At 45.8% G+C, this 14,042-nt stretch overlaps 1 protein-coding gene across 1 annotated transcript in view; it reads left to right on the top strand.

Moving 5' to 3' along the window:
• DLG2 (discs large MAGUK scaffold protein 2) overlaps positions 1-14,042 on the top strand; it is a 1,048,787-nt gene that overhangs the window by 151,088 nt on the left and 883,657 nt on the right. Inside the window, exon 5 of the mRNA XM_066618862.1 lies at positions 4,865-4,963. Within this exon, the coding sequence (XP_066474959.1) occupies positions 4,865-4,963 (99 nt within the window). The remainder of the gene's footprint in view (positions 1-4,864; positions 4,964-14,042) is intronic.

Here is a 14,042-nt window from a genome sequence, read left to right as displayed (position 1 = left end):
ATAATCTATACTAGAGAATTCTGCAGCTAACTTTTATGCAACAAAAGAGCCCTGGGAAAAGCAGTTAGAAAAGAGGGGGAAATGGGGGTTAGTGCAGTCAGTTGGAGATTTGGTGGACTTCCTAGAGGAATCTAGGAAAAGGAAGGGAATGTTTTAGGGTACAAGAGAGGAAGAGAAAATTGGGAAAATGGGAGAAGTTAGTAGGAGAGACAGGAGAAGGGTTTAAGTGATTCAGGCAGTGGCAAAAGGCCATGGCTGGGAACAGTTCTGTGTCCTGAACCGAAGACCATAGGCAAGGCGTGAACGCAGAAGCATGGTGTGAATATACTTCACCTACTTGAGATGGGGGAGCTAGTCTCTCCCACCAAAAACATTTGACCAATGCTCCTGATCTCTAAAGGGGGATCACCAGCAGCAACTGAGATTCTCCTTGTTCTGGGGTCTTTACTGGATTTGTCAAGGGAGTTTTTTTGGGGAAAATACTTATGGATCTCTCAGGCCTCCAACAAAAACACACAAAACCCAGAAAAAGCTTTCATTTGCTCACTAGTCTGAGTTCTTGGTTTATTTTCAGACCATCTGGCAAAGTCCTCCCAGCTATAATTTTTGACCCACTCCTCTTCTCCTATTGTAGTTTAAACTTAAAAATAAACTGTTCTCTTTTCACCTCTGCTCTGCCTGGTCCCTGGTTACGTAGAGGTTCATTGCATAATCATCATGCTTCTTGCTCTGCAGATGCTATTGTGAGGGATTATAATAGGAAACAATGGGGTTTTGAGTTCTTCACAGAGGGAGTTTTTTTTTTTTTTTTTGCCCAGACAGTCTTTCTCTGCTGGTCTTACAGCCTGGGCTGGTGGCAGTGGGCACATTCTATGAAGGCTTCCCCCCCAACAGGCAGCTCAATCCTGGAGGAGGGCTGCCACCGAATCCAGTGCCTCCCGTGCTATCGCAGGAGGCGCCACAGGAGAAGGGGACGTTTGTCCCCTTCCCTTGGGTAAGGTAAGCAGCCCTACAATGGAGCTACCCACTTTACCGCCCTCCACGAGTGCCTTGGATCCCGCAGAGCTCCGCGGAGCTGCCTCCCATTCCTCCCTCCCGCATGCCTCCAGCCCACCCCCCTCCTTGCGTCACACCTCCCCGGCACGCCTCTCGCCCGCCCTCTCTCTGCCCCTGCCGGCCTCCCCCTGGAATGCCTCCTCCCCGCCCCCGTCCACGCCCCCACATCCTGTTCCGCAGCTCTGCGGTCTGGGAGACTGCTGAGCCGCAGAAGCTGGGTGACCACCTCACACTAGCCCAGCACCAGCCAGCGCTGGGCTAGCAGCAGCGGGAGCCAGGCAGTGAGCATCGCAAATGTGCCTTGTGGCACGTTTGAGACTGTGGTTGGTGGCACAGCTCTGTGCCACCCACCGCAGGATTAGGCTTTCAGTTGTTTGTCCAACCAAGGAGGGAGCAGGAAAGAGGGAGTGTGCTAGTTACTAGGTGCTACTTTCCCAGGTTTGCCTGCAGTCTCTTGGGAGTCCCCTCTTGTCCACTACTGCAAGAATCCTCAGTCTGAGACCCCAATACCATACAGGGTGAATGAAAGAATATTGTGTTGCAAGGATGTCTGACTCTAAGGCTGCAGTCCTGTACACAATTTCCTGGGAGTAAACCCCACTGAACACAATGAAACTTACTTCTGAGTAGACATGTTTAGGCTTGTGCTGTAAAGCACTGTTGTCGCTAGGGGGTGTGGGGTGTGTGGGCTGCACTGGGTGACATGCACGGGGGGGTGACACCACTATTTGCCAAAATTTTTAAAATCTTGATATTTTTGAATAATACCATCATGTTATGTATGTATTGATGCGTAATTTCATGCAGAATGCAATGAAACAAACTGCATTGAAATATCTCTATTCTATCAAAAGTTATAGCCAAAAAACCAGCAGGGCAGGGCGACCGTACATCATTACCCCCACTGTCCGGGGTGTTGCCCTGCCCACTGCCTGGGAGGAAGTCCATCATAGGGGTGACACACTGGTCTCCCACACTGGGTGATGCAAACCCCAGTGATGCCACTGCTGTAAGGTAAATTAGTGGGACTCCTGCGTTATTAGGAGTGCACTTACTGAACTCTATGCCTCTGTCTAGGTCTACTTATATGTTTGTAAATAAATCACATTTACCAAAACCTCCAAGGATCTCTCCTCTAAAGGAAAGCTGAATAGCAGTTAGTAGTGTAGCTACGGGGGTGGCGGTGTGTTACGTATTGCAAGCGCCTCAACCTGCCATGTAAGCGCCCCCTCCCACTTCCCACTAGAGCCATTCTGGGCAGCAACAGCAATGTCTGTGTGTTGCCTAGAAGGTTATACGGCACATTGTGGCACCTGCAATACTTGCTGCACCGCCCCCGCTGTAGCTACGCTACTGGTAGCTCTGTACCTGGACCGTCTCCTTGCTCAGGGAAATAAAGAACACGTACCAATGTGGACACTGAACCAAGCCAAGCAAATCTTTCTTCCATTGGATTTATTTATAGCCATAACACAGGCATGCACCTTCTGGTTTTCTAGTATCTCTATTTCCTCCTGCGTCCCTGTGTTTTATCTTGGTAGACTCTGCCATTGCTGTGCTTCTGCTAAATTAATTAATTTACATTAATATGCTGTGAAATTAGTGACTCAGGCGTACATGGCTGTGTATTTTGCTTTCCCCCCTCTAGCTGTTTAAATGCTTTAATGATCTGTATAACATGTATTTTCAAAGCAGTTAATTTAATAAAAGTCAATATCTCCCAGCTCCACATAGTCCTAGGAGCCTTTCATTATCTGGATGATAGATTCATTGACAGATTCCTGTTGTCACCAGGCTATGCCAAGATACCAAAGAGCATCCACTCTACAGCATGTGGTTAAGAAGCAAAATATTTCCTAGAAATGTGTAAAATCACGTTACTCCATTAAATGTATGCACATTCTTCATTGACCGCTGCCTGACATTGTGATTTATCTTAAAGAAAAATGCACAAAAGGTCAGAGGCACCACTACATTTTTTTTTTTTTGCTGCTTTTAGTAATATTATTCTGGATGTGTGTGTGTGTTTTTGTTGCTTTGTTATAAATTATTTTATGTTAGCTACTTCGTGTTCGCCTCTTTGGAGGAAAACAGCAGGTTATATATTTTAAATAAATACTTTTAATGAAATGCCACCAATATTTTGAGCGATGTACTATAGTGGGTTGTTGTGCAAAGGCTTGGAATAAAATACAATTTTTTAAAAATAAAACAAGCACAGAAGGAGGGATGCCATGGAAGGGAGCCATTTCATGCTAGCCACTTGTTATTTAATCTGCTTTGTGATTCTTTTTTCCCCCCGGAAAGTGGTATAAAACTACCACTGCTATTACCAGGATCAGAGATGCTTTATGTGCTCAGGAGCAATACAGTGGGTGGTGCCTCGTGATGCTATCTCAGTTTAGGGACAGTTTAGTCTTGGATCTGTGAAGGAATTGTCAGGGGACGTAGTATTACTTAATCTGTGAAATTCCTTGCCACATGATGATGTGATGTGCCACATGATGATACAAGGACATCTGCAAGAGGGATCTGAAGGCCTTAGGAGTGGACCTCAACAGGTGGGAAACCCTGGCCTCTGAGCGGCCCGCTTGGAGGCAGGCTGTGCAGCATGGCCTTTCCCAGTTTGAAGAGACACTTGGCCAACAGTCTGAGGCAAAGAGGCAAAGAAGGAAGGCCCATAGCCAGGGAGACAGACCAGGGACAGACTGCACTTGCTCCCGGTGTGGAAGGGATTGTCACTCCCGAATTGGCCTTTTCAGCCACACTAGATGCTGTTCCAGAACCACCATTCAGAGCGCGATACCATAGTCTTTCGAGACTTAAGGTTGCCAACAAAAAAGTCATGTTGTGATGGCACCTGGCCCCGATGCCTTTGAAAGGGGATTGGGAAGATTTATGGAGAGAAATCCATCAGAGGTTACAAGCCATGATGCGTCTATGCAAACTCCAGGTTTTAGAGGTAGCCTGTCTCTGAATGGCAGGCACAAGGGAGCAGCAAGAAGATACAGGTTTCTTGTTTGTGTGCTCCCAGAGGCATCTGGTGGACCACTGTCACATACAGGAAGCTGGACTAGATGGAACCTTGGCCTGATCCAGCAGGGCTTTTCTTATGATCAGGTCTTGAGGTATCTAGAACCAGGTATTTTCAGCTCTGACCCCCAAGGTTCAGAATGACCTTGCTGCTACTTTAATTTGTTTTAGTCTTAATTTGTTTGAGTTAATTTGATTTTTACTTTGGAGGTTTTTTTTTGGTTTTAGGTTGGCTTTTATATTTTGTGTTGACCAGCACCTCACAGGCAGTATTTGTAAATTTATTCTTTCTGTTGGAAAATTCCTGCTTACTATATTTACCTTCTGAGGTTAGCTAAAACCAGTATCTCACACTTGAAATAACTCCTGTTCTAAGGAATCAGCATAGCCTTGGACAGATACCTATATTATATAAATCCTTTCAAATTTTTGTTATTCAATGGATCTATAGGGGCTTTCAGGATAGGGTCTGGCTGCCACATCCCAGGATCCTCAGAAGGACCCATTTTTATCTCCAATCCAGCTTTGTGCCCACAGATTCATGTGCCTGTGGTGAAGGACTCTCTTGAGACCCACCTAGGTGACAGGGGGCCACAGGAGGGCTATTTTCCCAAGACCCCTTGTAACCTGGAGACAGTCTTGGGTTTTGAGAAAGAAAAATGACTGAGTCAGGTCTGTTTCTTACACAAGTTAGGAAGACCCAGAAAGTTACAGCAAAGAGTGTGTTGGTGGATGTTGTCTGATTTATCTGAATGATTTCCCTTCTCATCTCTAGATAGCAGCTTCAAATGGAGCAGACAAATGGGCTACATGTGATGATCAGGACAAGGGGAACCAGTCTTCTGAAAATCATTTCACAGATAAAACAGCAAAGGTAAGAATTGTGGCCATATTCCTTATCTGCTTAGTCATGACAGGGGGCCACAGCGTTTCTGATTGAGACATGATTGAGACATACAAAATTATGCAGGGGATGGACAGAGTGGATAGGGAGATGCTCTTTACACTCTCACATAACACCAGAACCAGGTGACATCCACTAAAATTGAGTGTTGGGCGGGTTAGGACAGACAAAAGAAAATATTTCTTTACTCAGAGTGTGGTCGGTCTGTGGAACTCCTTGCCACAGGATGTGGTGCTGGCGTCTAGCCTAGACGCCTTTAAAAGGGGATTGGACAAGTTTCTGGAGGAAAAATCCATTACGGGGTACAAGCCATGATGTGTATGCGCAACCTCCTGATTTTAGAAATGGGTTATGTCAGAATGCCAGATGCAAGGGAGGGCACCAGGATGAGGTCTCTTGCTATCTGGTGTGCTCCCTGGGGCATTTGGTGGGCTGCTGTGAGATACAGGAAGCTGGACTAGATGGGCCTATGGCTTGATCCAGTGGGGCTGTTCTTATGTTATGTTCTGCATCCGCAATGTATCTTCCTCTAGATCTGTGTGCATGTGTTTGTATAATAATCTTTCATTTTGCCCGGATCTGTGCTATGGGGACACATATTAAAGAAAATTTAGAGGCAAATAAACATTTTCTCAGGGTATGTTCTTAAAGATGCAGGCTGTCTTGCCAGGCTGATTGGTGGCATCTCCAATGGAAAAATTTATGAGGCACTATAATAGACAAATTGGACCAGGGTGGGCAAACTTTTTGGCCTGAGCGCTGCATTGAGACATGGGCCGGCAGATGGAAGACAGCACAAATTCTGCAGCTTGTCTTTGTGCTGTAGTTGTTCTCTCCAGCTGCAATGGGTGTGTGATGGTGGCAACATTTTGGACCCTGCAAGCTGTGGGGCAGTGGCCAGCTGGACTTGCTCTGCCATGGCAGGGGCAGATTTCAGGTGGAAGTGGAGGTCCAGGTTAGAGGTTCTTGAAGACTGGCTCTTGCCTGCCTCTGAACCACACACTGTTTTGGTTAGTGTGTTTTTTATTCAGGAAATAAAAGCCAGATTATTTTAGCCAGAGTAGATTGCACTGGCTGTAATTAGATTTGGACCCCGATAAGTGTGTGTGTGGGGGGGGGGGGGTGAGGGGGGAATGAAGCATGAGCTCATTGTCCCCAGCAAAGTTCTGATGTGAACTGAACCTTCTCTGAGGCTGCTGTTTGCCCTGGATGAAATCTTCCCATTGGTTCCACTATGAGCTCCCCCCTGACAAATAACAGCTGTGTGGTGGAGAGGCATCAGGACTGGAACCATGGTGGTGACAGGGGCTAACCTCCCATTTTCCCATGCCATGATCCTGCTCTATGAAGGGCCTGAATGTTTCCTTAATAAAAAAATAAGCGCTCTACCCCAAATCATACGTGTAAAGTCTGAGAGCAAGTTTGGCATTGTCTCACCATTGAAGCCTCAGTTGGCATCACAGCAAATTATGACTTAGTTTCCAGGTAACTGGAAAAGACCAAACCGTTTGGGAGAAGAGATCAGTTTTGTACTGTTTTGACAAAATAATGATCGTTATGACTGTGTGTGGCTCTGTATTGCCACTAAATGAAGACGTGGGTTACATTGTTAATTTTATTTCCTAAGGTTGGCAACCTTCAGTCTCGAAAGACTATGGTATAAGCCTACAGCACCCAGTATTCCCAGGCGGTCTCCCATCCAAGTAATAAATAACCTTACTGTCTGCCTAGGAAAAGTTAAGGGTGTCGCATTTTCCATTATTATAATTCATGCAATATTGTCACAGGTTTGCATTTCTGCTACAATTTTCCCAGTATGTGTGTGGTTGTTTTTTTTAAACCCTACTATATAAGGGTTCAACTTGCAGATAGTTTTGTTTCGCCACCTTGGCCTTCCTTCAAAATAAAAGAAAACGAAGTGGATTCTCCCTTTTAATACTCTCAAGTTGAAAAGAAAAGGAAAAGAAAACAGAACTTTGACGGGATTGAAATGCTTATTTGATCTCTTAAACAAAACACTTTAAAAAAATGGAAAATGTGAATTGTTCTCAATCTTGGAGCCAATATATACATTCAGGAAAAAAAAGTGGTACAGTCCTCTTGAGTGTACCGTTTCCAATAAGGGACTGCATGGTTGAGTGACTGCTGTAAAAAACAAACAAAATAACAACAGAAAAAACACTTTGTGCCTGCAAAAATACGGCATCTCAAAAAGAATGCTAGTTGCTTAACTTTCTCCCTCCTATGCTATTTAGGTGTGCAGTAGTTGTTGCATGGATGGATGGCCATTTAGATATAGAGTCTTTTCTCCATTGTGGAGGTTATGTAAGGCATATGCTTTGCATGTAGAAGTCTCAGGTTTAACCTTAAATAACAGAGTAAAAGAGCAAAGTCTGAGAGCCAAAAGACATGACATGAACCTAAAAGATAGGAGTCAAACTCGTAGAAACTTATATTTTTTAAAAAATAGCAACAACCATGGGGGGGAGGCATTGGATCAGGCTCACAGCACACAGGAGGCTGTTACCAGGAGTTACAGAAGGAGAGGAGAAGTAGCTCAGTGGCAGAGATAATACTTTGCAGGCATAAAGGTCCAGGTTTAATCCTTGACATTTTCAGGTAGGGTGGCAAAGACCCCTGACGATCTGCTGTCAGTTGTCTAGACAGTACAGAACTATAGGAATCAGATTTCTATATTCCTAGTTAACCCTAGAGGCTACCAGAGAATGGATGAGTGGGACCAGGCTACCTCTGTCTAGGGCAGTGGTTCTCAGTGTTTGTCCCCTGCTATACTTTTTAGCATGGGCCACCTATTGGCAGTACCACCCAAAGTAACTGGTGATGATGTTATCACCACTTCTGGAATAGGAGACCAGACACAATGTGACAAACACCAGTAAGAGGCTCGGGGTGGACTGGAGGGCTTTCTCGAGTGCATGAAAAGTGCATGCTGGAGCTCTATGCACTGAACCAAACCTTCTACTGCTGTTTGTTGTGTTGTGTTGCTGGTCTTGCTGCCAGGTGGTGGGTCTGAGGGTCCTGCACGTACCACTGGGTACCACCTTAAGTGCCACCGGTGGTATGAGTGCCATTGATTGAGAATTAGGGAGGCTGCAGCTGGTGCACCAAGTTTACCTGGTGAAAGGTGTCCCTTGCCAGAAAGGCGCTTTGCATCTCTTGTGAGAAAACTGGATCGAGGAGCACCCCCTCTGATGGCAAGCGATCCTATTGAAGAAGGGCAGAAATCAAATTAGTTTTCCAAACCTTCTCTTTCTTCTTACTTACTGCCGGAGCTGTTTGCCAGTGCAGTTTTAAACGGTGCTGCTCGCATGTTAATGTCACTCCATTAGAAAAGTTGCTCAAAGCTTTATAGGGTTTGATAGCTATTAAAATGTAAGTGTGGCACTTTTTGAATAAATGCTGTCAGCTTCCTTCTCCCAGGAAAGTGGAGGGAAATTAAAATGGAATGTGGAGAGCATAGTGTTGCTTCAACGTGGAGAGTCATTTTGGAAGAAGCAGAAGCCTTATAAGTACCTTTTATTTTCATTATTTTTCCACCCTCCCCTTCCCTCTTGCTGGTGCTGCATACATAATTCAGGTACTGCCTTTGCTTTCATAATAAGGGGGCGCATAGGTAATGAAAAGAAAACAGCTGTATCATTATGGGTGTTAATAGTTATATAAAACATAAAGCAGGACCTGTGATTGATAACCAGGGATCTGTAAAAGAAGCACCAAGTGGAACGATCTTGGTTTACAAGCAGGAAGTCTCCAGACTACAATTTTGTCCATAATATAGAAAGCAGAACAGTAGGGCTATGTGTTAACTCACACCATTTGGGTTGCATATGATAGCATTCCTTTTGTGTGTAACTTGTATTGGCTTGTTTCTGGAAAGTTCTTGGGCTGGGAAGGCCTTTGGATGCATGGATGCTGACTGGCTGGTTGGATTGGGCATTGGGCAAGGGGGCCATTGGATATGTGCCTGCTGTTTCTTTAGAGCATTGGGCCAAGAACTCCGTTCTGGACATAGTTTCTGCAGCTTTCACAGGTGTGTTTATTTAAGTCAGTTGCCACATAACACCAATTTTCCAGCTGTCATATCACCTTTAACTACATACTGCTTATAATTCAACTGGGAACAATTTGAATTAGTGTTGTGACTTATTTTCTACATGTTTGAATTTTGGCATGAAAACAAATATTGAGAAGGAGTTTCCCCAAAGCCTCTTTCCCCAAGTTTACATTTTTATATTGATTCATTGCTGTTCAGTCTTTAATGACTGTTGGGGCCATCAAAACAAACAACCTACCTACCTTCTACTGTGCTTCCGATGAACAGCAAGGTCACCATGTAGCCAAGTGGATTTGAACAATGTCTTAGAGACAATTGAAGAATGTGGGCTTTTATCGTAAGCCTGCTTTGTTACCAATGATGCCATCATGTAGGCCGAGGTGTCAAACATAAGGCCCTGGGGCCAGATGCGGCCTGTAGAAGGTTTTTATCTGGCCTTTGGGCTCTCAGCTGCTGAGCAATGCTGAGGTGTCACTGCTGAAAAGGTGGCCCGCGTGATAATTGGCCTCTCCCATATCTTGAAGTATGGTCAAGATTAGTGTGTTTTCTCTTCTGTCATTTGCAGCTAATGAGTTCCTACATGAGAACAGAGTGCTTATTTCTGATTTTGACCTGTTTAATGACATCACTTCCTGCCTAATGACATCAATTCCGGCCCTCAGCAGGCATCATGAATTCTATTCGGCCCACTGTGTGAAATGAGTTTGACAACCTGATGTAGGCAAATCTTGATTGGCCATACACCAGAGAAGGCCAACTGAATAAATGAGGAAAAGGCACTGAAGCAGCAGATGAACCAATATGTCACTGTGGACAGGATCCTTCGGAGTGTGTGGCCATCTGCCTGCCTGCTGGATCTGTGCCCAGCATGGCTGGTTAGATCTGTCCAGGAGGGACTGGCTAAGTGGACAGAGACGGTAGTAAATTCATCTTTGAGGGAGGGGGTTGTTATCTGTTATCTTGTTATCTGGTGTGCTCCTTGGGGCATTTGGTGGGCCGCTGTGAGATACAGGAAGCTGGACTAGATGGGCCTATGGCCTGATCCAGTGGGGCTGTTCTTATGTTCTTATGGGGTGATGCCTCTGGCATTAAAGCAAGCAGTGGTTCGCCCCCTCTTGAAAAAGCCCTCTCTGGACCCCTCTATATTGGATAATTATCAACCAGTCTCGAACCTCCTGTTTCTGGGCAAAGTGATCGAGCGGGTGGTGGCGTCTCAGCTCCAGAGGATCCTGGATGAAGCGGCTTATCTGGATCCCTTTCAATCTGGCTTCAGGCCTGACTTTGGGACAAAGACGGCCTTGGTCGCCTTGGTGGATGACCTACTCCGAGGGCTGGATGGTGGGAGTACATCCTTGCTAGTCCTTTTGGACCTCTCAGCGGCCTCCGACACCATCGACCGTGGTGTCCTTCTGGGATAGTTGGCTGATCAGGGATCAGGGGATCAGGGGTACTGTTTTGCAGTGGTTCCGATCCTTCTTGGCCAACAGATCCCAGATGGTGGTACTGGGGGACTCCTATTCGGCACCTTGGCCCTTGAGATGTGGGGTGCTGCAGGGTTCTATATTGTCCCCTATGTTGTTTAACATCTATATGAAGCCGCTGGGAGAGGTCATCGGGGGATTCGGAGTTGGGTGCCATGAGTATGTTGATGACACCCAGCTCTATCTCTCCTTTCCACCTGACTCCAGGGTGGCTGTCTCTGTCCTGGAGCATTGCCTGGAGGCAGTTGGGATCTGCCTAAGGGCGAACAAGCTGAAATTAAATCTGGAGAAGTCAGAGGTTCTCCTGGTGCAGAAATCCACGATGTTGGTGCTGGACTATCACCCTGCTCTGAATGGGGTTGCACCCCCCCTGAAAGAGCAGGCTCGCAGCTTGGGGGTTCTCCTGGACTCTCAGCTCCTCCTGGATGTCCAGGTGTCGGCTGTGGCTAGGAGCGCCTTTGCCCAGCTTCGGCTGGTGCGCCAGCTGCAGCCGTACCTGTTTCGGGCGAATCTGGCCACGGTGGTCCATGCTATGGTGACATCAAGATTAGATTATTGTAACGTGCTCTACATGGGGCTGCCCCTGAAGATGGTCCAGAAGCTACGGCTAGTGCAGAATGCGGCGGCTCGGGTAGTTGCTGGGGGTCAGCGGTTTGACTCTGTCACGCTGCTGCGCCGGCGACCGCACTGGCTGCCCATTCGTCTCCGGGCTGAATTCAAGGTGCTGGTTATGACCTTTAAAGCCCTAAATGGCTTGGGACCAGCGTATCTGAGAGACCGCCTTCTTCCAAATAGTCCGGTCCTTTCTCTAAGGGGCCCGTAATCAGAAGAGGCCCTGCTGGTTGTACCATCATTGAGAGTGGTGAAGGGAATGGCGGCCATAAACACGGCCTTTTCAGTGGTGGCACCTGCACTATGGAATTCCCTCCCCTTTGAACTGAGAACAGCTTCCTCGTTATTAATGTTCCGGTAGGGCCTGAAGACTTTTTTATTCAGGAAAGCCTTTGAGGCGAAATAAGGGCTGTTTTTATAAACTTATAAATTGTCTTTTACTGTGTGCTTTTAATCTGCTGCTATATATTTATCTTGTTTTAATTGTTTTTCAGTGTTTTGTATTTTTAATGTTCATTGTATCATTGTTTGTTTGTATTTTAACTTGATTGTTAGCCGCCTTGGGTGAAAGGCGGAATACAAATCTATTAAATAAATAAAATAGGCAAACATATTAAAAATACTTCAGGAAAGGACTGGTGAAAGGAATGTGTGTCACTAAGGACTGAAATGCTGGAGGTAGAACATAAGAACAGCCCCACTGGATCAGGCCATAGGCCCATCTAGTCCAGCTTCCTGTATCTCACAGCGGCCCACCAAATGCCCCAGGGAGCACCCCAGATAGCAAGAGACTTCATCCTGGTGCCCTCCCTTCCATCTGGCATTCTGACATAACCCATTTCTAAAATCAGGAGTTTGCGCATACACATCATGGCTTGTGCCCCGTAATGGATTTTTCCTCCAGAAACTTGTCCAATCCCCTTTTAAAGGCGTCTAGGCTAGATGCCAGCACCACATCCTGTGGCAAGGAGTTCCACAGACCGACCACACGCTGAGTAAAGAAATATTTTCTTTTGTCTGTCCTAACCCGCCCAACACTCAATTTTAGAGGGTGGGACTGTGGCAAGGAGCCACAGAGATGCAACCATTTCCTGCTTCTCCTCCCCAAAATAAGATAACTTGAGGGTGTACAGTGGCTGCTGATCCGAAGATCACTTCTGGTCTGGCCCAATCCAATGGCTCAACAAAGGGAGCTGCAGCTATACGAGGTGACATCACCAAGATGAATGGAAATGAAGCTTTGGGCAAATCCATTGCCAGGACAACAAAATGGTGTTGCTTGGGACTGGGATATCTCCCATACTTTACCAACAGGTCCAGTTTCCTGCATGGCCTGTGCTGGTATATTTAAGGTCACCCCAGCAAAGGACTAGGGAGGATTAAGCTAACAGTCACCCCACAATATAGTCTCAGCTCCAGTGATGTGGAGGAGGAAGCAGATGGCAGTCACCACCTGATTCCAATGGCCCTTTTGGGAGTAGGAAACAAAGAACCTCCTTCCATAGATAGCACCCAGCAATCTCACTGAGGTTGCAACACTAGAACCGTAAAAGATGACTCAGGCCACTTCCCCAATGTGTTGTGAGCTACCCATATTCTGTGCTTCCTTGAAGGCTCACAGAGGCACATTTCGCAGAAGAAGAAAATGTTCAAAAAAGATTCTCCCTGCTGAGTTTGCAATCCTGTAACACATTCCTGGGAATAAGCCCAACTGAAAATAATATGCTCTGTTCCTGCGTAGTCATGCATAGGATTACACTGTGAAGCACACAATGATTGGAACAATGTCTGGTTGTGAAGGAAGCAAGTGAAACTATCAGCAGCATCCTGGAAAGCTGGCTAGATCTTGCAAGTGTGGTCTATTTCCCCCCTCCCCTGAAACTCTCAAGGACTGTCCTGTTTGGTGGCATTCTGTTCTTCAGAAAGACTTAAACACCACTAATGATATATAATTTCCGTCTACATAGCTGAATAAAAATTACAAGTGTATATGCAAAAGGGGAGGAGATCTGACCCAACTGTAGAAGGCAATATCAGCTTAATAAGTAGCCTTTCAAAAATGTACACACAGTGGGCCTTCTCTGCTAGAATTAAGTCCCACCGATTCACTGGAAAGATGTAAGCATTGATTTCTCTCTCCCACTGCAGTTTCACCCAGTACAGTATTTGTTGGTGCATCTTTATGGCTGGATAGGAGAACAAGTGGGATTTAATGAAAGCTTAACATGCATAGCCTGTTGTGGGCAGTGTGTTGTCTGTTGAACATTGACAAATGAATTCATAGGATGCAGGACACTGCCTTGTTTAAATAAAAAAGTCAGATTCATCATGCTCAGTGCTGTGCCCATGACTGGTAGCAGCTTTCTACATTTCAGACAAACATTTTTCTTTGCCCTACTTGGAGATGAAACATCAGCTCTACACAGGTGTTGCTAATATAACAGGTTTATTTTATTTTAGTTCTGGCCCATAATGTGTCTCTCACTTTTGCAGTTCCTTTGTGGGTTTTGAAAGTGGAGGGGCACATGTTTGGAGCACTTAGTCCTTGAGATTCCTGGTTTCAAACTGGGTAGGACTTTAAATGTTAACATCAGCTCTGTGTGCTGTACCTGAAAATGTCTGGGATGCCCATGAAGCAGTTTCAACTCTGGTGATATGTAGTCTGCATAATCATACTAGACAGCTTCACTGCTGCATTTGAAATGAACTGAAGCTTCTGTCATCAAGGGCAGCCCCATGTACAGCGCACTGCAGAAGGTAAGACCAGATGTTACAAGGAAGTGAGCAATGGCACAGATTACTGACAAAATATTTGGGTCTTCACAGGTTGAGATAAATGGTTCCTTTCTGTTACGGGCAGGTCCACTGAGACTACAGCATA

This window comes from Tiliqua scincoides, chromosome 3 (assembly GCF_035046505.1).
Source record: "Tiliqua scincoides isolate rTilSci1 chromosome 3, rTilSci1.hap2, whole genome shotgun sequence".
Lineage (NCBI taxonomy): Eukaryota > Metazoa > Chordata > Lepidosauria > Squamata > Scincidae > Tiliqua > Tiliqua scincoides.
The sequence above is the reverse complement of the archived record's forward strand: the minus strand, read 5'-3'. Positions and strand labels throughout refer to the sequence as shown.